Below are 27,543 nucleotides of genomic sequence, written 5' to 3' on the forward strand. Positions count from 1 at the left end.
CCTGCCAGTGTGGATCCTGGGAGGCATCACTGATAGCTGAGTCAGTTGGGCCACTGCCACCCTTGTAGAACTGGATTGAGTTCCTGACTGAGCTCCAACCCTGGCCTAATCCCTGCTGTTGAGGGCTTTGCCTGACTGCCCGCCTGCCTGTTGGGGGCAGGCAGTAGGGGAGGGGAAGGGACAACTCCTCAGAACCTACTTCGAATTGTCCTTTTCTTCTTTGATTTTGATATGCCATAGGCCAAGGAGCACAGTAAGATGGAAGCAACTTCCATCTCCAGTTCACTTTTCTTCCTGGATTCTTAATTATGCCTTGAGAAATCTAGGTTTAATAGTAGAAAATATTATCATTAGAGGTAACTTGTGACACAAAATTAGAACCCAACAAGAGATTTTTACATTGCCAGGAAATCCTTGACATTTTTCTTTTTTAAAATTTATTTGACAGAGTTAGACAGTGAGAGATAGAGACAGAGAGAAAGGTCCTCCTTCCGTTGCTTCATCCCCCAAATGGCCGCTATGGGCAGAGCTATGCCGATCCGAAGCCAGGAGCCAGGTACTTCCTCCTGGTCTCCCGCGCGGGTGCAGGTGCCCAAGCACTTGGGTCATCCTCCACTGGACCCGAAGAGGAGCAGCCGGGACTAGAACCCGGTACCCATATGGGATTCCAGCACTGCAGGCCGAGGGTTAGCCAAGTGAGCCATGGCACCGGCCCCAGCATTTCTCTTAAGTAGCTAAGATTGGAGGTAAATCTGTTTTCCTCTGTGCTAGCTTCTTTAAATTCAAGAACTTTTGAAGGATGGTTTCTTAAGATGTTGATCTGTTTTGTGTGGCTATCCTCTCAATCCATTCATGTCTTTTGAAGTGTAGTGACATAGGGTTCAGCCTATTGACACAGTTAATAATTTGGTAATTTGGTCAACAGTAGTGTTCTTTGGCAGGAACGGGCTTTCCTTTCCAAATGTGTGTTCAAAGTTTTATGACTTTTAGATTTTATCTTTGTTTTCCATAATTAGATTTCTTCCATGTGGCTCGTGGTAACTGACCATTTTGTTCCTATTTCAGGCGTACAAATCCATTTGGAGAATCTGGAGGAGGTACAAAATCTGAAAGTGAAGGTAAAACAGATGTTCAGTATTCTGTCATTTAGAATTGCTTCTCAGTGGCAAGCTGAAGAATTTGTCATTTACATTTGTTCTGTTACTATGCTCAGTTTTCTTATCTTTATTTACTCCTAAGACACTTAGAGTGATAGAACTTAGACTTGAGATGTTGTTATTCACACAGAATACCATACTTTGGATCTCTTAACAGTTGATGTATCATTACTAGTATCGGTTACTGGAGCATACAGAACTTTTTTTCTTTTCTAGTATCTATTTTTTTTTTTTTTAAGGATTTATTTTGTTTGTTCAAAGTCAGAAAGAGAGGGAGACACAGAGAGAAAGAGATCATTCATTTGCTGGTTTACTCCCCAAATGGCCATGATGTTCAGGGCTGGGCCAGGCTAAAGCCAGGAGGCCAGAACTTCATCTGGCTCTCCCACATGGGTGGCAGTGGTCCAAGCACTTGGGCCGTCTTCTGCTACCTTCCCAGGAGGAGTAGCAGGAAGTTGGATCAGAAGTGGAGCAGCTGGGTCTTGAACCAGTGCTCTGATATAGGATGCCAAAGTCACAGGCTATTGCTTAACCCATTGCCGCACAGTGCTGGCCCCCTCCAGTAGCTATTTTTTGACTTAATTTCAAACTCACAGCAAAGCTACTGGAATAGTAAAAGAAATTCTTTTTACCGAAAACCACATTGTTCAATCTTTATGCTATTTAAATTTAATATCCTCTTTTCTTTTTGAAGATTTTATTTATTTATTTATTTGAAAGGCAGAGTTACAATGAGGGAGGAGGGAGGGGGAGAAAGATTGAGATCCCCAAATGGCAGCAGTGGCTGATGTTGAGCCAGGCTAACAAGAGGAGCCAAGAGGTTTATATGGGTCTCCCACATGGATGAGGGACCCAAGCACTTGGGCCATCTTTCTCTTTACCAGGCACATTAGCAAGGAACTGGATCAGAAGTGGAACAGCTGGGACTCGAACCGGCACCTGTGTGGGAGGCCAGTGTCAGTGGCTTAACCAGCTGGCCCCCCCCTGATTTTCTTAAACGTTGTAGTTAGGAATTACTTGTAAATAACTCCTTTAGTTTGAGTTTTTCATTGGAAACCCTAAAAGGAGGTAGTGTATTTTATTATTTTGGAAGAAAAATGTGAAATTTAAAACGAGTAATGTATTTTGGTCTGTTATAGATTCTATTCTTCATCAGTTATTTATTGTCCGATTCCTTGGTTCTATGGAAGTGAAATCAGATGACCATCCAGATGTTGTTTATGAAACGATGCGCCAAATCTTAGCTGCCCGAGCCATCCATAATATCTTTCGTATGACAGAATCACATTTATTAGTCACTTGTGACTGTTTAAAGTAAGTAGCAATCCCCTCCTAAAAAAATCTGTAGGGAAAAAAAGCTGTATTTCAGCGTAATTAAAATTTGTTTCCCAAATTTTTAATTGTTATTGTAGGTTAATTGATCCACAGACACAAGTTACAAGACTGACGGTGAGTTCAACATTGTGAAGGCTTTATTTTAAGTCTCTTGATGCATATGTACATCTTACAACTTGCTATTAAGGCTGATCCTGTTTATTCAGATATGCTGGTGTGTTATGATTGATGTTTAGGCCAAACTAGTTAAATGTGTGTCCATCTCGAAAAAGTTAGATTTGCACATTCCATGTGAGTTAAAAGAATGAGTATACCCTAAAACCCTTAAGAAGAAAAGAACCACTACAATCTGACAATCCGGTATGATACTTAGTATCCCTTAGTTACTTAGGGAACATACATCATTCACCGGAGAAATTAACAGGAGAAATTAAAAGATGAACATCAATGAATTGTCTATTTTGAAGTGGCTGTAAGAGGGTTTCTCCTTAATCATGTATGAAATAGACCATTTTTTGTTACTGAATTTGACTCTGCAAATGTATTAGTACCTAATAAAACTAATTCATTATTCAGCAACCTCTTGCTCTACTTGGTAATTCAAAGCAAATATATTATTTATCTTGAATTACCCATCTGTTAAAAAAGTTGGCTTTAATATTGCTTGATAGCTGTAGACTATAGAGTATATTTATGAGGATACTGCAAAAAGTTTGTGAGAAATCTGAAAAAGCTGCATGCATTTCAAAAAAATTTTTGTACCACCATGAGCTTGGAGGGTGGGTGTTAGGACACAGTGGAGAAAGCTGCTGCTTGGGACAGCTGCATCCCGTGTTGGAGTGCCTGAGACCAGGGTCTGCCTCTAATCCAGCTTGCTGCTCACGTGCAGAAGCAACAGAGGATGGCTCAAGTGCCTGGGGAGACTGGGACGGAGCGCCTGGGCTTGGACCTGCCCCAGCCCCAACTCTGTGGGCATCTGAGAGATGAGCCAATAGATGGAATAGCTATTACTCTGCCTGTCAGATAAAAACAAACAAGTAAATTAAAAAAAAAAACAAACCCTTCTAATATCATTTTTAATGAACTTTTTTGAAGTACCATCATAAGAGTGCTGCTGTAATGGTTTCAAAGATCTCATGATTACTTATGTTTTCTGTGGCAGTTTCCATTACCCTGTGTAGTTTTGTATGCTACACACCAGGAAAATAAGCGGCTTTTTGGATTTGTTCTTCGGACTTCAGGAGGGAGAAGTGAAAGTAATCTATCATCAGTCTGCTATATTTTTGAATCAAACAATGAGGGGGAAAAGGTATGTGGTCTTTCAAAATGTTTCTATTGTGAAATGCATTTCAGAATCACAGGTCTTAAGATTGCTGGGGGAAAAAAACCACCTCCCAAAGTTGCTTGATCAAAGCGTGCTGCACTGAAGAGAACCAAGTTGATAAAGGACAAACCCTCTGATCCGCAGAGCCATGTCTTCCAGACCACCGATAGCTGTTCCAGTCTTCTAGCCTCATCAGCTCCTAGAGTGGAATGTGTGTCTGTCGATCTGTAGTCACTCTGAGGCTTTCAGCTCACAGCAGCATCAGATCTGTTTGGTCACTCTTCGCAGGTGTTCCTGTCTGTAATGACTGTAGGGTACACACAGGAGGTGAGAGCCAGCAGTGTTTGCTGACTCTGAAGAAGACAGACAAAGCTCGATTTTGAGACTGGAGGACTTTTAAATCAACTTTTGTTTAGAGCATATTGAGTTATAAAACTGGATGTATCAGCTATTTGGATACTTGAAATTTTTGCTTTGATGTGACAACTGCCTAAGGTTTCTGTACCATTTCCCATTTTAGATTTGTGATTCCGTTGGACTGGCAAAACAAATAGCTTTGCATGCTGAACTGGTAAGGAACCAAGATGCTTAATTTTCCAAGAATGTTAACTAAAGTGCTCTAATGCAAGCTGTTTTTTGTTAATCAGCAAGGTTAACAATGGATGCTATTGCTAATGCAGAATTTAGAGTCTGGATCAGTTTCCACTATAGGGTGTAAGCTGTTGCTGTGCTTTCTCATAAAGTTATTTCATATTTATCAATTTTATTCATCTCTTCTTTAGGATCGCAGGGCATCAGAAAAACAGAAAGAAATAGAGAAGGTGAAAGAGAAGCAGCAGAAAGAACTCAGTAAACAAAAGCAGATTGAAAAGGTATGCAATCCTAATGTCTTTTTTTTTTTTTTTAAGATTGATTTATTTGCTTGAAAGGCAGATAGGTATCTTGTATCCACTGGTTCACCCCAACATGGCAGCAATAGCCAGGAACCGAAAGCTCCGTCATGGTCTCCCACATGAGTGGCAGGGGCCCACATGCTTGGGCTGCTGTCCACTGCTTTCTCAGGCACTGCCGGAGAGAGCTGAGTTAGAGGCAGCACAGACAGATTCAGACCAGCACTCTGATGTGGGATGCCAGTTGCAAGCAGCGGCTTAATCTGTGCCGCAGAGCTGTCCCCTGGATCTTCTTAGATGAGGTTTGTGAAGACTGACTTCAAATTTTTATGTATTGCATTTTATTCAAAAGTCACAAAAATAGATCTACCATCTGCTAGTTCTTTCTGAAAGTGCCTGTAACAGCTAGGGCTGGGCCGGGCCAAAGGCAGGAGCCAGGAACTTAATCTGGTTCTCTCTATGGGTGGCAGAGACCTAAATGTTTGAGCCATCACCTGCTGCCTCCTTGGGTGTGTGTCAGCAAGAAGCTGAAGTCAGGAATATAACCAGTGTAGCCTTCCCACATGTGATGCTGGGCACCGTGAGTGGCGTCTTCGTCACCAAGTCAAATATCCTCCCCACTGATGACTTTAATTCAGTATCGTGACTTTCAGATTGAATTTCTTCTTGCTCAGGGTCTTCATAACCAGACAGTTCACTGCATAGCAGAAAAGGGTATTTGTCTTCTGATGGGATGTTTACATTAGTTATATTGACATGTAGTATGACTTGATTTTCAGCACATAGATCACAAATTTCCCTTGCAAAAGTAGTTCTTTTCGGAAAGCATGTTGCCTTTGGGGGACAAGAGTAATGTTTTTCTTATTTTAAATGTTGCTTGGAGTGCCAACTGATCGTCTATCCAAAAGGTTAAGTTTAAGCTAGATGATTCTCAGAGCAAAATCTGAAGAATAACGTTATACAAATGATGCATGAGATTGTGAGAACTGGTGTGGGTTGTGGCACTGACAACAGGAATAGAAAAGAGGAGTCAGCTGTGAGATACTCAAGAACAGATCAGTAGCAACTGGCAGTTGATTCCACATATGGACAAAGAAATGGCCAATGTAACACTGAAGTCAAGCTTCTTTGATAGGCTAGACTGCAGAAGGTGACCCCTGATTAAGCAAGATGAATTGGACAAGGATCGAAGAGACCTGGAGAGGAAGAAGGGAAGGGGAGTGGGGTGAGCCAGTATGAGGGCCTTATAATAGTAAAAGCTTGAATTTGGTTATTAGCCATAAAAGAAAGAAAAAAATGAAGATACCAGATTTAGCTTGAATGTTGGCTTTGATAGGATTTCTAGGATGGTGCTAATACTCACTTTGGTGTTGCATTGTTTGGGTATAGTCTTTCTTTTCACCAAGTTGCCAGGGTTATGACAGGAGGATTGGAGTAGCTCTCAAGTATGTATATTAGCTGTGTAGGTTTCCATTTCATTGCAGACAATTAACTTAGTTTCTTTTCTGTCTTTTCCACTAGGACTTGGAAGAACAGAGTCGTTTGATAGCTGCTTCCAGTAGACCAAACCAAGCCAGTAATGAAGGGCAATTTGTTGTCCTTAGCAGTAGCCAGTCAGAAGAGAGTGATTTGGGAGAAGAAACAAAGAAGAGAGAGTCAGAAGCATAAACTTACCCTTGCTTTTTGATTGGTAATTCCTCCTTTGGAATTTGACAATTTCTGTGGTGAAATGGCACAAGGTAACAACCATGTTGAAATACCAAGAAGGAAACTAAGCTTTATATGTCCTCGTTTTAGCTTCATTTTTAAAGTAAGCTTGAACTTGATGACTTAGGTTTGCCTTGAGTTTTTTTTTTTTTCCTTAAAAATAATATACTATGCATTAACATTAAAATCTGCGTGTTTAAAAGACACTTATCTCCCTGAAAGAGATTACTGGGGAATTAAACTTGCTCAAGTGTTTTTGTCCTTCAAATTTTTAACTTTTTATCTTACACTGTAATTGGCTATGAACATAAAAGTAATTTATTCTTCAGGTCTGGCTATTCATGGATATGCTCCCTCTTCATTGGGAATGTTTTGCTGGCAATGAGGAAACATTCAGTTGAATAAGTTTAAAATCCTTTATACAGATAAATTGATGAGTTTGCAAATATTTTAACAATATTAAATGTGCAATAGAACTTTTACAAAAGTATTAGAGATCTTAGTCTTCGGGTTTCCAGTTGTGGCCAGTGGTAGTGGTGATCTGGGGGCACTTCCTTGATTGCTCACATTTCTCTGGTGTACTGCACGTGATGCCAGTAGGAAAGCGGTTAATGTCTTCTGGTTCAAGATTGGGACAGATGTTGGCATTTTATTATCACTTCTCAGTTCTCAGGTTGGGACTTCAATTATTGCTGCAGAGCAGTAATGGTTAAAGTAAGGTTTTGGAGTTTATTAGAAGATGTTTTTGCTCAAATGCATTTTAGATTAGGACTGACATGTAAAGAGATTGTTATGGGATAATACATTGCATTTTCTGCATTGTATGAAATAACTTTTATTGATAATCAAGTGACATTTCAAAAGAAGTTCTATAACAGTTATGTTTAAAGGAAAAATTCCCAGAGTTTAGTTTAGAAAATGTAGTCTTAAATTTCAGACTGAGAGTCCCCATATTTTCATAACGCTATGTTTTGATAAAGTACTGAATCATCACTTTATATCCACAAAGCCACTGATGTATGAGAGTAGAATAGTTTGCACTAATTATTGTAAATACCTCTACTCTTCAAGTGAGTCAAAGGTCTCATTCCATGAAAGACTCAAAGTGAATGTTTGGTGTGATATAGGAGAAGTTGACCAAGGAAGGACTTTAGCCTGGTGCCAAGGTTAAAATGCCATTTCTCTACTGCCTGTCTTCTCTGTCAAAACTTGATTTCTTTTTCTTTAATCAGATTTTTAATATTGCTCATAGAAATGTGTTTAACTTGTACAAGCTCAATATATTGAATAAAATATTTTACATAGCCATATATTTACAAATTTTCAACAGGTTAGTTGCTTAGACTAATTTCACTAAAGAAAATCCTTTTGTTCATTGATATAGTTTTCTTAGTTCTAAATTAGGAATGGCATCTGTTCTAGTTCTCAAAATATAGCTCAGTTGTCTCACACTTCGTATGTACGTTGTTTTCTGTAGGAAGGAAGAAATATATATAGGATTCTGATATTCTTTTTATCCGTGTGCCAAATGGGAGTAATAGTTAGTTAATATTCTTAAAAGCCTTACGTTTCGAACACACAGACTAAAGGGAATGCTTTCACAGCAGTGTATCATTCCTTTTCTTGGAGTTGAAATTTCTTCTGTGGTCAGTAGTTGATATGTCAGGGCCAGTCCTGCTTTTAAGATCTTTGAGATTGGTAAACTTACTGTTTCATTAAATCTTGTTAATATTACACTTAGATAATCTCTGGCCCTACGAAGGTGGTGGTCGGCTCAAACTTTGCACCAGCCAAGTACTGTCCTTTGTTAGCCCTCTGGGTCAAAGTGCAGGCTAGAGTTAAGGGTACTGGCAGATTTAGCTCCTTTTAAGTCCTATAGTCATAGGAATTTCCTTAAAGACACACCCATGCCCCGAGGTCAGAGCAAAAGGCATTCCAGTGCCAAGTACAAATTGACCAGTTGAGACAGCCTTAGAGGGTGCACCTTCAATTCCATTACTATTGACCTGTTTTATGACTGTACCTTTGTAAGCATCAACCTTAAAAGCTCTGTTTTGTTTATAAAGACAGTGCCTGTGAGTTTCTGCCTAACGGTAAGGCTCGTCTTGTTCTGTTGCCCTCCGAGTTCTGTGATACTTTAATGGTGATTGGATTAGATGGGGGCCACCTTTTCCTGACTGAAACTTAGACTTAATAGTTTTAGAAATTAACACAACTACTTTAAAAGGGCAGAAGTTAAGCTTGTCTAGTTCTGCTGCACCTTCTACCTACAGGAACAGTACGTTAACTAAGGTAATGAAGTCAGTAGACAGGAAACCAGTTATTGCTTCTCCCTTTTAGCGTTCTGAACACTTGGCAACAGGAAGCTGAAACTTGACCGTGAACAGAAGCTAGTCTAGCTTTTGCTGCATCTGCACTGATTGTTTGACTTTTGAAAGACTTCCTAGGCTCCATAGTCTGGAGGTGGTAGAGTTGTTTCCATTATGTTTGGGAAAAGGACAGTAGGATGTGTGTGGCATCTGAGGTGACACATCTTAGTGCTAAGGTATCTGGCTTAATTTTCACATAAGAACCACTTAAAATCATCTTACAAATGCTGGTAGTAACGAACAGCTAATATACTGTAAAACTTTGTGCTACCTGAGTAAAATGAAAATACTGGTTTTGATAACAGCCTCCTAGCATTCAAATTGTACTTTAAATATTTAAATTCACCAATCGTAACAAGCAAGTCCTTCATTTTATTTTTTACCAAGTTTTACTCTTAGCTTTTTTTTCATTAATACATCAAGATTTGAAACTGGAACCATATTATACTTTGTAACCAATCTCTCATGGCTGCACTCATATGTAATTTACTTCAGTTAATATGAGCACTGAGGATTAAGTTAAAACTAATGTGCAAAATTGCTTTGTATATTTGGTGATTTTGTAATGTAAGTGAATTAGTTAATTCTTATTTCACTGATACTATTAATCTTGCAGTGTACAATTACAAATCATGCGTTTCCCTTTAAAATTGGATTTGAAGAACTCAACTTCATGTGATTGTGGAGAACTTATTTTTTCATTTTGTCAAAATAGGTATTTGCTGATAACAAGCCTTCAGGAAATACATTGTTAGATTTTTTAATGTATAATAAAGTCCATGATTTTTGTACAGTCTTTTTTGTATGAAATAATTGATATATACTCTTTCTGCAAGTAATTTTAATGTCTTGTAAAATGTTTGGACTTTTTAATTTAGCATGACACTATAATTACATCTCTCGCGCCACTACAGTTCTAACAGCTAAAGCATCATCACATTGGGAAGAGTTTGTTGTAGAAGCAAACCAACTCATCACTGGTGACTGTTTCCTGGTAGCACAGAGACTTCAACAATGAGCCGAGATGTGTTACAGACAACTTGTACTCATTACTACTTGGGCTGTATACCAGCTTAAGTTTTACCAGGGGTGCATATTAATCCACATGCTGTTTGCAGTTTGTTTTTTTGTTTTTTTTTTTTTTAATAACACCAAGTGCTTTTCTTCTACTAGGAGTTAGTGTTAGAATTTGTCTTGAATTTTATACACATACTTTTAGAAAATCCAGAATTATATAATTTATCTGAGGGCATGAGTATCTTCTCTATTTTTATATACTGATAAACATAGTTTCCCACTTGCTTTTAAGCACATACCACACAGTTTGATTTACAAAGAATCATCATCAGTCTATTTACTGGTGAGGTCTGTTCCCCAGTATGTGCAACAGCCAGGGCTGGCAGGCCAAAGCCAGGAATCTATGTGGGTGGCTGAGACCCAGCTGCTTTTTTTTTCAGGATCACATAAGCAAGAAGCTGGATTGGGAACAGTGTGTCTAAAACTAGAACCAGGCACTTGATGTGGGATGTGGCGGCTTCAAACCACTGTGCTAGATGCACACCCCTGAAGTACTCTATTTAGTCAAAAATCTCCACCTCAGAAATCATAGCTTCAGTTTCATTAAGGTGGATTGTATTATGCTGAAGAAAATTCTAAGCTTTGATATTTGCACATTTAGTCAATCACTGACAAGATGGGCCTTTCCATTAGTGCTATTAATGTGCCAGCTATATATGACACAGATGTGGCTGAATGAATGTCACTTTTTCTTCACTTTCCACACGGAGAAACCTGTACTTGCATGCAACATAGAATACAGGAAGATTTAATTTAGTATCGGATGCTCACTTGCATTTTTGTATGGGATGATGTTTTAAACCATCATCTTAGAACTGCTGCTCTGTGAACCCTGCCCTTTCAGGTACCAGGCTAGGTTCACTGCAGAAGCCATAAGTTACCATCTGTTTGAAAACACTTTCAGTTCCCATCCCACCAGCCATAACGAGGGCATTGTGGGAAGAAGGGACACTGTGGGAATTTCACTGGAAGGTTCTATTTCAATTAACTGAATTACCCCATCTTTGTACTAGACTCTGCAAGGAAATACTATCAAATTATATTGGCATTAGGACTTCTGCACAAGAAGAGCTGGCTTCTAAGTCACAGAATGCGGTAAGCCTACGTTCAGTCCAGTCTCTAAGATGCAGGTGATGTTCCCCATAAAAAACTGAATTGTCAGAGATGGCATCATCTAATTTGAGCACACAGAAATTGAGTTTGTATGCTTAAGGTCAATATGGAATTGGACCAGGTGTATTTAATTGAAATTTGTATTATTTGGGTTTGGGTTATTTTAAATTATGCCTTACAATGCTAGCCATTTGTAGGTTGAAAGGCTATGTTCAGAGCAACATTTTACAGAGTATAAACTACATTTGATTCATACTTTAAGAAATACATACTTTTACCTTTTCCTCTGGAGCAGCTTGATTACCAGGTTCCTGTAAAAATTCCTTGTCCATAAAGGTCATATTCTTTGTAAAGGACATACGCTTTTAGACGATTGGGTAGTGGAAGAAATGACATGAAGACGGGGCATCGCAAATGTAGACGTCCCATGCACTTCCGGATCTTTAGGCGGCACAAATGTTTTAGTGAGCGAGGGTTTGCTAAAAATAAAAGAAATAGGCACGTTAACTAAAAGAGTAGGTTTTAGTGATCCTGGGGTTTAGCTAGTAAATATTATCAAATGATTTGATACATTTAATACTTAAGCTACCAAGGTTTTTTATTTGCTATACTTGAACATCGCCACCGATGGAGAAATGAAATATTTGATCCAGTGTGCTACTTTGGAAGCATTTTGTTTGGGGAAGGGTCATTTGATACCCTCTATAAATTTAGATCATAGCTTTTTCTCATCACACGGTCACAGTTTATCTGGATTGGGAGAAAAGTGTTACCTGCTTATATAATAAGCGGTTATCTAACATTATCTATTGGGAAATGACTGTAATATAAATTTAGTTGTAAATAATAGTAACACTTAAAGATAAGAATAGCATTTTTCTGACTTCTTTAGGTCAAGCTTTTAACCAGAAGAGAAAAGTGTTCTAAAAATAAAAATGAGAGTACAGTTGGTATTTCAGTAAGTTTTCTACAAAAAAGATACTCACTCAAGATAAAATGGATCTCTGACCAGATCCCCTGTTTCTGGAGCACAGCTTTTAACTTTGAACAGATCTGAACTTGATCAACATAATCGAGCATCACTCGAACAACCTTCCCAGAGAGATGCTGCAGCCATGACAACGTCATCACTTCACAGAACTGAGGGGGAAAATCAGAACACCGTCGAAGTCAATGGAAGGCGCCAAGGATGTGTGGTTAGCATAGTAATCCAAAGTCTCACGTTCCTCAGTTATAAACTGAGGCATTGCACACGAAAATCTGTTCTAATACCTGTGCCTTCAGAACTCCACACATAAAAGATGTATTTGCTGTGTGACAGTGACTTCCATAATATCTGTTAACCTCTTCAGTCAGCTGGCTTCTAGAAAAAAGGTTTCCTTTCTAACTTCACTCGCACCTACGTGTGGCCACCTGACTACCTTGTAGCCAGAGAGATTTTTTAAGTGGAAGTGGGAGCAACTCTCAGCAGGGGCATGGTTTGTGCTCCTTCCTCAAATGTGGATGTGAGTTTATTCTGGGAATCATGAAGCCATGTGACAAGACTGACACTTCTGGTATATGAGAAGGCAATGAGCCGTCTTGTTAAAGTTATTCTTATCTCAGGGTTTTCTGCCACTTATAACCTAATCCTACCCTGCCGTGTGAGGGGTATGACAGGTTCTGCACATAAGTGCTTTTAGATAAGATGCCCCAAAGAGAAGTTAGCACCCTGCGAACAATCAAGAAGTAATCCAACATGTATTTCTAAATGCCAAGTTAATAATGTAGAAACAAAGCCCTATATCAATCATCTGAAGATAATCATTAAATATTTTGCCTGTCTTAAAAACTGATTCGTAGTATTCTTTCAATTCAGCATTTCATTTAAAATTTTTTTTTTTTTTTTTTTTTTTTTAATGAGAGAAATAGGAGAGCACTCCCATCCACAGGTTCTCTACCTACATGCCTATAGTTGCTGCGGACTGGGATTGGGCCAGAACAGGGTGGAGGCTGGAGGTAGGGGCAGAGCCAGGAGCTAGGAATGCAATCTAGGTCTCCAGCCTTTGTGGCAAGGACCCAAACAGTGAGCCATCATTTGCTGCCTTCGAGGGTCTGCCTAAGCAGCACACTGGAACTAGGTATAGAGTACAGGTACTCTTGAGGTGGGATGTGGGCATCTTAACCACTAGGCTACCCACTTGCCTGCTCATTTCTGTTTTCAAATCTTGATGCTGTTAATTCAAGTATTTAAAGAATATCCATTGTATGCTAAGCAGATCTGTAAACAGCAAAGGAATGAGCAAATGTTTATATTCAGTATATCGGTAAAATACTAAAATGGTCCTCTTAGTGATAAATACTGTGGAAGAGATGAGCAGCATGCGAGAATGATGGGGGAGTGAGCTACCTAGAACATGGGAGACAGGGCAGGGCCTCTCCCGAGAGCTGGTGCCTGAAATGAGGCCTGAAGAACGGGAGCCATTTGAATCGGGAAAGAACTCAAGTCCGGGACACAGCAGTCACCCCTCAGGGTGGGGAGAACCAGGAGTGTGGCGTGAGGACAGCAAGCGAGATGTCCAGTCCGCTAGATTCATTTCTTGTCCTTTTCATCAGGTTACCAAAGCAAACCATTTAATAACATGGGAACCATGAAAGGGCCACACATGTAAGGGTGGAGATATCAGAAGCATGTTAGCCAGATAGCTCAAAGAAAAAGGCCAATTTGAGTCTCACGCTGTGTTCCCTCTTCCAAACTTGACTAGGGCTGTGCTGCTTTCATCAAACTCCCCAACAAAGCTCGGCAGACTCGCAGCACTGCTTCCTCAACTTCCTGTACCTTTTACCTCTCTGCACTGCTGTCTTCATCAGAGTCATTTTACCACATATGTCACACTAGAATCTTTCCAGCCATGACCTTCTATTGCTGGGGGTCCAGAGCTACAGATCGTGACCGCGAGGTAAGGCAGCTGACGGGGACTTACCATGGTGTCTTTGATAACTGTAGAGGTCCAGCCTTCAAAACTATATAAAGGGTGAACTTTGTCCCCGTGAGGACAGTCGAAGCATAGCTCGATATCGTACCCATAATTCAACAGCATCCTGAGCATGACTTCATCTTTCAGCGTGTACTGCAGTGCGGACGGGAAATGCAGAGGGTTGACTCTGCAGAAGTAGTTCACATTGGCCCCGTGCCTCAGCAGCAGGCTTATCAGCTCGTAGTTGCCCATTCTGAGGGCTATCTGCAGGCAGTTCACTGGGTCTTGATTAGGCAGAGCTCCCGCACCCAGAAGCAGCTTCACTGAAGAGAGGTCACCGTTTGACACCGCAAAATACAAAGCCGACTTTCTTTGGTCATCGTAGTGTTTGCGAATTCTCTGATCTAGCATGAAGTTCACGTCAAATCCAGCTTGGATGAGAAGTTCCAGGCACTGAGGGTGTGCCCCTGCTGCCGCGCAGTGAACTGGACTGATCCCGCTCTGCTTAATGGCAGCAGGATTTGTAACTGGAACCAACATCTTTAGAGCTCTGAGAAAGAATGTCAAAGTGCATTTCAAAATCATATTTGCCAAGCTGCAGCCTTAACCAGTCTATGATTATTTTATATTGACACTGGAAGGTTTTACTATCAGGTAGTATTTAGATTTCTCTAACAAAAAAAGCATAGCTTCTTTATCCAAAAGCTCAGATACCAGGTGCTATTGACCTACGCTCTAGGTTGTAAGACTCTGAATTAGCCTGTCATTTCAGACCTGATGATAAAATAGCTCTTGGTCCTTTCAGTGGCTACAGTCAGGACTTGGCTTCACTCTCCAGCTGGTCAAGAATTTCTTACCCTTGGAGTGTTTAAGTTGCAGCATCCGAGATAAAGAACATAAAGCTGTGGTGTGTGGAGTTTGGCATGGTGAGTGAGACACCACTTGGTAACCCGTGCAACCCATTTCTGGGTGCTTGGGTTCAAGTCCTGGCTCTGCTGCTAAGTCCAGCTTCCTGCTAATGAGTACCCTAGGAATCAGAGGGCTTAGCCATTCAGGTCCCTGGCACCCCTGTGGGAGCCTCAGATTGACTTCGTGGCTCCTGGCTTCAACCCTCTGGGTTCCCGCACCCATGTGGGAGCCTCAGATTTGAGTCCCTGGCTCCTGGCTTCAACTTGCCCAAGCCCCTGCTATTATACTGGGGGAGTGAACCAGGGGCTGGAAGACCTCTGTCTCTTTCATACAAAACATGAAAACCATGGCTCTTTTATCTGTTATTTACAGTAATGTAATTGAACTTACAATAGGTGGCCCCTGTCAGCAGCCACGTGGATGGGCAGGTGACCTGAGTTCTTAGGGATGTTGGCATCAGCTCCATACTCGAGCAAGAGAGTCACAGAGTCCGGGTTTCCTCCTCTAGCAGCTTCCAGCAGGATGGAAGAAGAATCAGACGCCTGACCATGAGCATTAGCTCCTAGGAAGAGGGAGTCTTTTTAAGCAAAAATTATTTTCCACTGTCTTGCTTAGGCAACCTTAAAAATGCATCACCAGTGCCACAATGCAGTAACTGAGCACCTACTCTACAGAGCGCTAAGAATCAGAGAAAATGTGTACCTCGTGCTCTAAGCAATTTATAAACCAGCTGATAAAGGAAGAAAATACTATAAGTAGTTTCTAACATGAGTAAATTGGCTTTCAGTAATATTATTTGTTTGAAACTTGACAATTCCAATATAAAGACTTTTCATAAAAGGTAGTTTAACTTTTTGGGCCAGCCTACAAAATCCCCCTTAACTCATCACATGATACTAAAATACTGAGCTGTATCTCCATGCCAGCTGCTAATGGTGTTTGGGTGGAAAAGTGCATTTGTTCAGTTTTCACCCGTTCTCAGGGGACTGTTCACAGTCAGAGATTCTGCAGTTGTTTTTAGTTGAAGCTGCAAGTGGCTGACAGCTACAAGGTGAACTGTAGAGCCCTGTATGCTAAGTGTCATGGGAGTGTGTGGGTAAGAAGACAGAATGTTGCCTAGGGGAGGCTCAGGCTGAGGTTGTGAAGGGAGCTGGGAGGTGGAAGAAGGGGACAGGATGCTGGCTCAGTTGTTGAAGACTGCTCAGTAACATGGACAAAGTTGATGAGAGCATTCTGGGTATATTCACAGATGTGATGACTTTAAACAGACTCCCTAAGAGTCTTCAGGGTACAGTGGCTGCCCAAGAACCCCATTCCTAGAATGCATTAAGAAGTCTAAGGAGCCTCCATTTCCTGAGCATTGATCATGTGCTTCCAGGTGCAGATTGCCCAGTGTTACGGCAATCCCTGGAAGTTCCAGGGCCCTTCCCCAAACACACACGCCAGTAAGCCGAGCACAGGTCTCCTGGACCCAGAATCATTTCTGTGATGCCACACTGCCACTGCAGCCTCGCTGGGCAGTGTAGTAATGGCACCTGCAATCAGACAGACGTGGCTTCAATGGCTGGCTCTCCCGGTTACTATCTCTGTCCCTTTGTGCAGACTGCTTTGTAAAGGGGCTGTGTGGGGAAATGCTTACTGGCCTCGCTGCGGTGAACCAATACTTGTCTCTTTCAAGGATACTGGAGTATCTGTTGCCTCCTGTGAGTTTCTGTGTTTTAATGAATAATCTATACAAAAGGGTCCTCCTCCCTCCTCAAAGGTAAAAGGTCCAGTGTTGACTTTGTTTTTCGAGCAAATGACTGAAGACATTTCTTAGGCCATTCCTTGTAAACATCGTACTTAAAGTGTCTGGTGGCCAAACACTGAAAATCAGCTTCCCACACGGGATAGCAAAGATTGAGGAAAAATCGAAATCTCCAGGCTGTTCTGGAATGCAGGAGTCCTTGCCATCTAGAATAGTAGAGACCAGGACTGTCTCACAAAAGAGTGGAGAGAGGGAACGTGCAGGAGAGAGGGAGTGAGGGAGCGAGGGAGCGAGCTTCTGGAATAGGGAGGAGAAAGAAGGCAATTTTGATATGAGGACATTGTTCAGTATGGTTACAAGTTTGCGTCTTGCAAAAAAGCTTCAGATACTATATTGCTTCACCCAACCGTGTTGTCAGTGGAGCGCCCCTCAAAGACAGTAAGTGCCAAAGTTCTCTGAGCAAAGGTTCCCTGCGTGTTAAACCAGGATCTAAAGTGGCTTCAGGGCTGGAGGCTGTGTTGGGAGGGAAGTCCCGCCTCCAGCTCAGTATCTGGCCTTGCCTTCCCTCCAGTGCACAATGAGGATGCACCCGCCTCCCAGGTCTCAAGAGGCAGCATGAGGCACCACGGGTAGCTTCATTCCTGTCACTCAGAACCTTCTAGGTAAGCACTGGTTGCCTTCCCCTTCTCTTGGAATTTTGGTTATTACTGAGTGAAGAAATGGAACCCAAAGACAAGAAACTAGGAAGAATTTCCCAGAATCTAAAGGCATTTGATGACATGAAACCGCCTTACAACTTAGCTTACACAGGGACAACGTGTAGGGAGTTTGCAAGGTCTTTGATTTCATGATTCCAGTAAAGGCTAACACCATAAAAAACTAAAAAAATAGAACCCTCCCCTTAGCACGGTGAGAGAACAGGAGTAGCCTGTGTCCCTGTACTCTTAGGGAAACAACGACACACCAAAAAGGAAAATCTCTATTTAGGCTTTGTAGGAGCCAACAGCAGCACATACTCCTCCCAGACATTCCCTTCAGGCTTACAGAAGAAGTGATCTTCTGTTATTTTGAAGCTCTCCATCACGAGGAGAGCCCGTGGCACATTAGCCCGGGCGCGTGCGCACTGGCATGAAAGCCTTGCCTTTCTGCAGTAGCATCTCCATGACTTCCGTGTGGCCACCTTGGGCAGCCAGAGCGAGAGGGGTGAATCCGTAGGAGCTCCGCGCGTCAGGGTGCGCCCCGGAAGCCAGCAGCAGCTTCACCATGTCCCGTCGGCCCAGTTTGGCTGCCTCGTGCAGAGCTGTCCTCTCGTTGGCACAGCGCAGGTTGACGTTGGCTCTGTGGCTGATGAGCAGGGCGACCACGTCGTAGGAGTCGCGCAGAACAGCTGGGAAATTAGAAGCAAGGTGGACATGTTAATGCTCAAATAGAAAGTAAGAGTATCACGTTGGCTGGTGTCCCCAGACGTGTGTTTGCTTGCTTTAAATTAGGGTATTTTAAAGGCAGAAATACAGAGATCTTCCATCTGCCGGTTCACTCTCCCAATGCCTCCAACAGCCAGGAGCCCAGATCTCCATCAGGTGTCCTACTCGGGTGGCAGAGACCCCGGTGCTGGAGCCCTCACTGCTGCCTCCTGGAGTGCACATGAGCAGGAAGCTGGAACTGGAGGCAGAGCTTGGACTTCGACCTGGGCACTCTGATGAGGGGTTCTGGCGTTCCAATTGCTGTCTTGACCTATAGGTCAAATTCCTACCCTTCTTCAGATCTCTCAGGAGCTCTTCTACCTACCCCCATACTCCAGTGTTATTATTATCATTATTATTATTATTTTGTGGGACAGAGATGCATCCTTCATATGCTATTTGCTCCCCCAAATGCCTACAACAATGAGAAATGAGGAGCCTGGAACTCCATCCGGGTCTCCCATATAGGTGGTGGGGACTTAAGCACTTCAGCCATCACCTGTGGCCTCCCGGGGTACATACACTTCAGTAGGCAGCTGGACTGGAAGCAGAGCTCAGCAGGCACTGTAACATGGGATGCGGGGGCCCCGAGCAGCAGTTTCGTTGCTATACCACAATGCCTGCCCCATGCTCCAGCACTATGTTTAGGAGACAGATTGTAAAATGAGGCATGCAGCAAATGACAGTAATAGTACTTTACATCAGTGGACTATTTGTCTGTAAGTCATGATGAATTATTGTCTACCTGGCTGCCTATGAGGTTGAAATACATGAACACATGCTCACCTGTCATCTTAATTTTCTTGGAAAATGGTACCTTAAGTCCTCAGGACAGTCCTGGCAATGTTGCCACTGGTTTCTCGCTCTCTGTCTCTGTCTCTCTCCCTCCCCCTGTCTCTCTGTCTCTCTCCCTCTCCTCCCCCGTCTCTCTGTCTGTCTCTCTCTCCTCAAAAGATTTATTTGAAAGGTAGAGATACAGAAGCCAGAAGCCAGGAGCTTCTGCTGGTTCTTCCCCATGGGTGCAGGGGCCCAAGTACTCAGGCCATCTTCTGCTACTTTTCCATGTACATTAGCAGGGAGCTGGATTGAAAGTGGAGCAGCTGGGACTAGAACCAGTGCCCATGAGATGCCGGCACCACAGATGCAGACTTAAACTTCTATGCCACAGTACCAGCTCCACGGCTGGTTGCAAAGAAAAGCCAAGATAGCAATAGCACCTACCTCAGCCAATAAATGACTAATATATAATTTTGATGTGCATGTTTGGGGGAGTGGTCGAGCCCAGAGAAAATAGGGTTTTGGCTTGTGTTTCTCCAAACGTGCTCACAGAAAGCCCCTGGAGGGTCTCTGTGAAGAAAATGATCAAATGATCATGTAGTCAGAAAAATAAAATAGACTGGCACTGCGGCATAGTGGCTGAGGTTGCTGCCTGCCACGCCAGCATCCCTTATGGGCACTCATTCTAGTCTTGGCTGTTCTGCTTCTGATCCTGCTCCCTGCTAATGCACCTGGGAAAGCAGCAGAGGACAGTCCAAGTGTTTGGGCTCCTGCCACCCACGTGGGAGACCCAGGTGAAGCTCCTGGTTTCGGCTGGCCCAGCCCCAGCCATTGAGGCCATCTGTGGAGTGAAGGAGCAGATGGCCCATCTGTCTCTCCCCCTCTCTTTGTAACACTTTCAAGCATACAGATAACTCTTTTAAATAAATAAATAAAGGCCCTTTTTAAGATTGACTTTGCACATTGGTGCACTTTTTTTTTAAGATTTATTCATTGATTTGAAAGGCAGAGTTAGAAAGAGGCAGAGGCAGAGCTAGAGCGAGTATTCCATCCGCTGGTTCACTCCCCAAATGGCTGCAACGGCTAGAGCTGTGTCGATCCAAAGCCAGGAGCCAGAGGCTTCTTCCGGGTCTCCCATTTGGGTGCAGGGGGCCCAAGGACTTGGGTCATCTTCTACTGCTTTCCCAGGCCATAGCAGAGAGCTGCATTGGAAGTGGAGCAGCCAGGACTCAAACCTGTGCCTATATGGGATGCCGGCACTCCAAGCGGCAGCTTTACCTGCTGTGACACAGCACTGGCCCCAGAGTCCTGATTTTTTCCCACGTGGCTTTTACTCACACACCAGGTAACTACCCCGATTCCCTATCTTACACACAAGGACACCGATTCAGAGAAGTCAGACCTGAACCAGAATTCTTCTCACTCTCTGGGGTTTCGTAGCTTGCGAGCTGCTGTTCTGTAGAAGGCTCCTCTGCCTGTGTTTTCCCTTCAATTCAAAGCCCAAGGGAGCATCTTGTAGGACGCTAGGCAGGGGCCCACGTCCGCCTCTGCGGCTGTTCTCCTTCTTGTCTTACTTGACCACTCACACCCGTGCGAGGTTTGAGCAGAGTGGGTTACTCCGGCCCTCTCCCTTTCCCTGCGTTCCTTCTCCTTCTTTGGCATTAACAACCTGCTTACACGGCTACCTTGTATTTTTCAGTGCGGGTCTAACCTAATGCCGCCTCACCATGGAAAGTGAGGCCTTAACTTGTTTTCTCCTCCTCAACTCACACAGCTGCACCTGGCTCATCCCACCAACCTTCTAAGACATTCAGAGCAAAACTTTTCTCTATTGTTTACCTTGTGATGATCACGCCTGCTGTTCAAAGCTGGACCACAATCAGGCTGCTTTTCCTATTCCCCTTCTTGTTCTCCTGGTTAACACTTGACATTTCAGTAGCTTAGTTTTCAATTCGCTTATCATGAATTCAATCCCAAACTCTAAACCATCTTAAGTGCACTTTCAAGGCATTCGTTCCTGTCCCACCGTGGTCTTGAAGCCGCCTCTGCACGCGGCCCCTGACTGTTCCAGCCTGGGCCTGGGGCTCTGTAACATGTCATGTGCCATGGGCACCGGCCAACGTTGCCCTGGGGAGTGAGGGGGTGGGATCTCTGCTGCCTACCTCTTCAGTGGGATCCTGCTTCCTGGACACCAAACTTTTGTTTTTTTTAGAAATATGTCTGTCATCCACCATCATATTTGAGTTTGGCTAAATGTGGAATTTCAGTTGGAAATGGTTTTCCTTCAGAATTTGAAAGCCTGTTCTGCACCAGTTTCACCAAGCTCCTAGTCACCTTTGAGAAGGCTGACACCACTCTGATTTCTCATCTTTTGTATGTGACGTATTTCTTTTTCCCCTACTTCTCAGCTGTCTTGTCGAAGCTTCTCTTTGCTCCAGGTGACTGGGTAGCTATTTTTAAAACACTTTTCTTTTAAAAAAATGACAACAGGGACTTGTGTTTAATAAAGTTAGACTATATATATGGAAAAAATAAGAGAGCCATAATTTCACTTCTTTGAGATGTTTGCTAACCTTTTCTTAGCTATTTGCATTTATTTCTAAATAATAGTTAAGATTTAAAAATAAATGCAATTTCTTAGAAGTTATTCTGAACCACTTTATTAACCAAAATGCTCTGATGACTAGCTTTTCTGCATTTATGCTATTAATTCCCAATCGGATGATTACCCTTAGTCCCTCAAGATCTTAACACACCTAATTTTATCCAAGCTCTGCAGTTACTGATTACTGGGTCCAGGGGTGTGTGGGGAATCGTTCTAGCTGCCAGTGTGCATTCTAAACGCTAGGAACCTCTTGTGCATAATGTGCTGTAGAAAGTACTGCAATCTGGGGCCAGCACTGTGGTGTAGCGGGTAAAGCCACCACCTGCAGTGCTGGTATCCCATATTTTTCCCAGAAGAAAAAGATAAGAAATGTAAAATTGGCGCCGGTGCTGTGGCATAATGAGCTAAATCTCAGCTTGTGGCACCAGCATCCCATATGGGCGCAAGTTCGAGTCCCAGCTGTTCCATTTCCGACTCAGCTCTCTGGCTAAGGCCTGGGAAAGCATTAGAGGATGGCCCAAGTCCTTGGGCCCCTGTACCTGTTTGGGAGACTCGAAAGAATCTCCTGGCTTCAGATCCGTGCAGCTCTGGCCGTTGCGGCCAAATGGGGAGTGAACCAGCAGATGACAGAAGACCTCTCCCTGCCTTTCCTTCTTTCTTTGTGTAACTCTGACTTTCAAATAAATAAACAAATAAATCTTTAAAAAAAAAAAAAAGAAAGAAAGAACGAACGAACTGCCACCTCTCCAAGATGGGAAACCAAAGTGTCCCGGATGTTGGGTCTTGAATTCACTGAGCGAGCTCAGCTTGTCCTTTCTTACAGACACCTTTGTCTTGACTTAGTTCATCCCTGAGAGGCTGTCTCCATCTTGTCTGTTATCTTTTCATCACTCTTGCTATTCGCATCTTGCTCACCTTGGATCACCCTTCTAATTTTCTTTTTTTTTTTTTATATATTTTTAATTATTTATTTGAGAGGCAGAATTGCAGAGAGAGAGAGAGAGAGAGGGAAAATCTTTGATCTGCTGGTTCACTCCCCACATGGCTGCAACAGCTGGAGCTGTGCCAATCCAAAGCCAGGAGCCAGGAGCTTCTTCTGGTCTCCCACGTGGGTGCAGGGGCTCAAGGACTTGGGCCATCCTCTACTGTTTTCCCAGGCTATCAGCTCAGAGCTGGATCAGAAGTGGAACAGCTGGGGCTTGAATTGAGCCCATATGGGATGCCGGTGCCACAAGCTGAGATTTAGCTCATTATGCCACAGCACTGGCCCCAATTTTACATTTCTTATCTTTTTCTTCTGGAATTTGTTTCTAAATACCATCTTCCAGCACTGTTGTGATTTTTTTATTTTGCCTATTTATAATTTGTAAGAACTTTTTTTGTTCTTTTTCTTGTAGCTTCCTTTTATTTCATTAATCTTTTTAGAAATTAATAATTTCCCTTTACATTTTATTTTCCCTACATTCTTACCTCTAGAATAATCTCCATGTTGTCTGTGGAGGATATTGCTTAGCTAATCCTTGGCTATGTGCTCAAGAGCTGAGGATTTCTGAGCAGGTTGGAAATTCTGCCTGTGGGCAGGGCTTGCGGGTGGTGGGTGTCACCGTGGGAGTGTGTGTTTGGGCTACGTGGGGAGCTCCCAGGGTCACAGTCTTCAGCCTCTTGCTGGCCACCAGCTTTTCGGGGTCCTGGTGGTGGTGGTGGTGGTGGTGGTGGAGGTCAGCGGATGGTTGCTGAATTCCCCAGGTGTTTTCAATCTGCCACTCTCGCACTCACCTGCAATTCTCTGCTCCGGAGGCCCTCTCTTGAAGCAGCCCTGAGCATAAACCTGCAGGGCGCTGCGGGGGTCAGGGAGGCCAGTGTCTCATCCGGAGGCTGGCTGCGCCCCACAGTTTTCAGCCAGCGCCCCCTGGCGGCTGCCCGCCCCGCCCCACCCCTCCCAGGTCAGGTCTACACCAGCGACCAACAAGCCAGTCCTATGTGGGCAGAGGTCTCCTGGGCACAAGCCGGCCCTGGGAAAGCTCCTGGCGGGTCGGGGACAGGGGTCTGGGCAGACAGGGCTGCAAGCGGGCACGAGGAGCTGCCCGAAACCCGCGGGCACGGAGGAGGCCCGGAGGAAGCCCGGTGGAAGCCCGCAGCCCCAGGCTCCTCTCCGGAGAAAGGGCGCCCGTTCACCTGTGTGGAGAGGAGAATTGCCTTCGAAGTTCTTAGCATCCGGGTCGCAGCCGTTGATGAGAAGAAAGCCGGTGTTCTCGACGAGGCGGTGGCTGACGGCCAGGAACAGCGGCGTTTCCCCCTGCTCTGTGCGCCGCTCCCACACTCTGGCTTCTGAGGCTGAAATGTGTTCATCATAGCGCACGGGTTAACAAACGCAGATGAGCTCCCGACTCATCACTCAGAAGCGTCAGCAAGAGGTAGGGGCAGTTTACCCTTCAGGGTTATCTCCAGAATGTTCTTATTGAGTTGCGCTGCAGCCTTATGCAGAGGGGTCCACCCCATCCCATCTGCCTCATCGAAAGCGGAGTGGTGCTGGGCCAGCTGCGCCAGGGCATCTTCCTCACCTGTTAGCAGGCCGGAGGAGAGCAGGTTCACATCTGGCGCGCACCGCTCCCGAACCCCGCCGGCCTGGCTGCCTTTTACCAAAAAGGCACGTCCAGATGGCCTGGGACGGACAGTGGAGGGCGGAGCCCGTCTCCTGGCAGACCACACCACCTGGGCCCCTGTGCGCCCCAGCAGCACCTTCCCACGGGCAGCTGCAGCTCTTGGCCAGGTTGTGCCCACGTCAGCCCCGCCCAGTGCGCAGCCTCGAGGAGCAGCTGTTTCTGGGCTTCCCGAGCTGAGAGGGGAGCACCGGGCTAGAACAGGAAGAGTACTTAACTGTCTCTATGCTGTCAACTATCTTCTTATACTCGGCGCTCACCGTGGAAGGGAAGCTGCGCAGAAGAGACACCTGTGTGAGGGAAGGGTGGAGGCATCCCACGGAAAACCAAAGCCAGTGGGGTTTGGAACCAAGAGTCAGTGGACCAAGAGTCCAAGGACGGAGCCCTCCCGAGGGGTGACGACTGAGACCGGGACAGAAGCTCTGCTCTGGGTGATTCCTGGTGGTGCTCTGGGGCCTCATCCCACGGCCTTGACTGGTCCTCGGGTGCCCCCTTCCCGGCCTGTCTTCCCTCAGTGCAACCTGAGCTTCCTCAGGGCGAGGACTGTACCAGCCTGGAGAGAGCCCCCTGGGGGTGCACAACTGAAGCAAACCTGCCTAGGGCTGCAACTCTCACTCTCACTGTCACATGCTAAAGATTTATTCATTTATTTGACAGGCAGAGAGAGAGCGCGAGGTCTTCCGTCTGCTGGTTCACTCCCCACATGGCCCCAATGGCTGGAGCTGGTCCAGGCAGGAGCCAGGAGCTTCTTCTGGGTCTCCCACATGGGTGCAGGGGCCCAAGAACTTAGGCTATCCTCTGCTGCTTTCCCACGTGCATTAGCAAGCAGCTGGATCAGAAGTGGAGCAGCCGGGACTTGAACCAGACCCCAGGCTCAGGCTTAACCTACTAAGCCACAGCACTGGCCCCCAGATAATGATTCAATCACAGATTTTTTTTTTTTTAAATTTTGTCATCATGGTGTGGGTTTTTAAAAACAGAATTCATGCTCAGAAAACACTTTTAGCAGTTTAAGTAATACATTTTATAAAATAATTTGACATTTTAAAGTTCTGTTTAGGACTATCTTCTAGTCAAGAAGGTCTGTCACTTTTCCATTTTCTTTGATTTCTCAACAGACTCGGTTGAAGAGAATCAGTTCCCCCAGATGATCTGTCTTCCTTAACGACTTGTTCACTTAAATGCTCTTAAACTGAGATCTGGGCTCCTAGACTGAGTACTGTTATCTTTCTGGGGCACTGTGCGGGACCACCACACACCACTCAGTGCTTTAGAAGCAACACTGACTTCCGATCCTCCAGTTCTGTGACTCAGAAACCCCATGGATCTCCTGGGCTGCAATCAGAAGGCAGCAGGGCCCTCTTCCTTCCGCAGGCCCCAGGGGACAACTTCTTCGCCTTTTCCCAGCTTTTAGAGGCCCCTACATTTCCGGGCTTGTAGGCCCCTTCCTCCAGCTTCAGAGCCAGCAGCGTCGGGCTACATCCTCCTCTCTGCCATTTCTGAGTTCTCTCTCTCCTGCCTCCCTTTCACTGGTGATTCCATTGGGCCCACCTGGATAACCTCGGCTACTTGTCCCATCTTGAAGGCAGGTGATCAGCACCCTAGTACCACCTGTGGCCTTCTTCCTCTTTGCCATGTAAGGTTGTAAATTCACAGGCTCCGTGAATTAGGACCTGGACATCTGTCTCAAGTACATTCCAGTTTTCTAGTTCCTTCAAATCAGTAAGACTTCCTAAGCATCATACAATTCTTGCCAAGTCGAGCAAATGAAATTTATGACTAGACTCCATTTCACTCTCTGAAACATTTAAGTATGCTTTACTTAGCCAATCTCATGCCTTTCAACCTAAAATTATGAGTTCAGAGTTTTTTAGTTTTGCATGTTTAAATTTCAATCACAAGACTAATTAACAAAGAATCTGATAGACCCAATTTCTCTACAAAACTTTACAGGTTATTTTAGAGCTCATTCCTACGTTAGACGCAGAAGTTCAGAAATGGGGTGTGGTTCAGCGCACTGCCAGCACTGGACCTCTCCCTCCTCGTGCCCCCGTTTCCGCATGAAAACTCCACAGCACCTGCCTCACAGACAGAGTGAGAACGTGAGGGAGTTCATGTTTACCAAGTACGTTCTTACAGTAGTGTGGCACGCACCCAGCGATCACCCCATGAGTGTGTTACCTTTCAAAATAAATGAGTTTTGATGGACTTTGTCATCTCTGTAATCATAAACTATCTTGAGGTTCGAAAGCATTTCATCAGTCTTCCCTTCAGCAGGAAAGCAGAGGTCACCGTTGCAAGCAACCCGGGCTTATCACCCCCGAGAAAACGGTGGTCACTAGGGCAGGGGGCTGGGGTCCCTGGTCAGCCAACAGCACGTTTCACCAGGTGTGCGTGCCCGTGGAGTGCCAGAAGCCAGTTCTTTCCCCGCCGAGGGACCCCTAGTCCTTTTCTGCTCGTCATGACAGGACTCTGAGTCCACACCTCAAGAGGGACTGCTGTCCTCTGGGTTTCCCTTTACTTAACTCCCCCTTGTGATCTGACTGGACCAGCACCTGCACGGAGGTTCAGGATGGCTCTCTGGGGATCTTGGCTGGATGTGTGCCTGTCTGGCTTCCCAAAGCCACGGTGTGCTACAGTTCTTCCCTGGCCCCTGCCTCTCCTCTTTTCGCTCTTTCTTCTGATTTCCAGTCCCAGATTTGCTCCGAGCCTCCTTCAACTATTTTCTTTACTGCTTCAATTCTCAATTCTTTTCCAATTGTCCCTGACTGGGGGGGCATCCTACCTTACAGATCGGTGCACTGCAGCTCTTTGTCTTCTGACCCCTCTCTGTGTCTTTGTCCTTGTAGAATGATGCCACTGACAAGCCTCACCTGTGGAATACCTAACCGGACCGTGCCCGGGAGGAACCCGTCACCTGTCATCCTCAGCTGTGTGCTGTGCTGCTCCTGGCTTGTGGGCGTCCTGCAGACTCCGCTGGATGGTGAGCTGGGTGTCCAAGTCCTCCTCCACTTCCTCGTCGTTGGGGTCATACTCCATGCCAGCCGTGGACAGGCCGACAGGGAAGGCACAATGGACTCAAAGTATTTTTCTGATTGTGAAAAGAGCATCTTAAATTATAACAAAGTCAGCCAGCCTGAAAGTTGGTAGGATTGCCAAATATAGAAAATGCACATTTATTAAGCAATATATTCATTTAACTTTTTTCCATAAACTTAAACCCGGTTTTGGACTGCTACAGATCCCACATAAATTAGAAGCTTCCCTGAGTAGCCATTTATTTCAAGCTTATTCAGAAAACACAGCCTTTCATACAAAACTTAGGGCAGTGTCATGGTAACACTCAAAATGCTCATCCTGGCTCGTGAGTTTGAGTGATCATAGCACTTCCCCAAGAGAACATCTTTCCCACGCAGCTGGCTGAAAATACATTTTAATAGTAAACATGAAAAA

General features: G+C 44.4%; 2 protein-coding genes across 4 annotated transcripts in view; one reads left to right on the forward strand and one right to left on the reverse strand.

The window, feature by feature from the left end:
• The window catches only part of APPL1 (adaptor protein, phosphotyrosine interacting with PH domain and leucine zipper 1), a 50,447-nt gene extending 40,855 nt beyond the window's left edge, over positions 1-9,592 (forward strand). For 2 of the 3 annotated variants that reach the window (XM_062201122.1, XM_062201124.1), the window contains exons 16-22: positions 1,066-1,118; positions 2,297-2,471; positions 2,570-2,606; positions 3,655-3,801; positions 4,337-4,387; positions 4,599-4,688; positions 6,228-9,590. In XM_062201122.1, coding sequence (XP_062057106.1) covers positions 1,066-1,118; positions 2,297-2,471; positions 2,570-2,606; positions 3,655-3,801; positions 4,337-4,387; positions 4,599-4,688; positions 6,228-6,374 — 700 coding nt within the window. In that variant the 3' untranslated portion in view covers positions 6,375-9,590. Of the gene's footprint in view, positions 1-1,065; positions 1,119-2,296; positions 2,472-2,569; positions 2,607-3,654; positions 3,802-4,336; positions 4,388-4,598; positions 4,689-6,227 lie in introns of all 3 variants that reach the window. The other variant, XM_062201123.1, reaches the window with a different exon arrangement.
• A 1,680-nt stretch (positions 9,593-11,272) lies between these two features.
• ASB14 (ankyrin repeat and SOCS box containing 14) lies at positions 11,273-27,177 on the reverse strand. Its single transcript, XM_062201125.1, has 9 exons — positions 27,008-27,177; positions 24,307-24,363; positions 23,860-23,993; positions 23,606-23,764; positions 17,710-17,972; positions 15,229-15,380; positions 13,936-14,479; positions 11,959-12,112; positions 11,273-11,451 (listed from the first exon to the last, which is right to left on the reverse strand). The coding sequence occupies exons 1-9, from the start codon at positions 27,127-27,129 to the stop codon at positions 11,273-11,275; spliced, it is 1,764 nt and encodes a 587-aa protein (XP_062057109.1). The 5' UTR covers positions 27,130-27,177.
• Between the last annotated feature and the right edge of the window lie 366 nt (positions 27,178-27,543).

The sequence above is a fragment of the Lepus europaeus genome, chromosome 9, assembly GCF_033115175.1.
Source record: "Lepus europaeus isolate LE1 chromosome 9, mLepTim1.pri, whole genome shotgun sequence".
Lineage (NCBI taxonomy): Eukaryota > Metazoa > Chordata > Mammalia > Lagomorpha > Leporidae > Lepus > Lepus europaeus.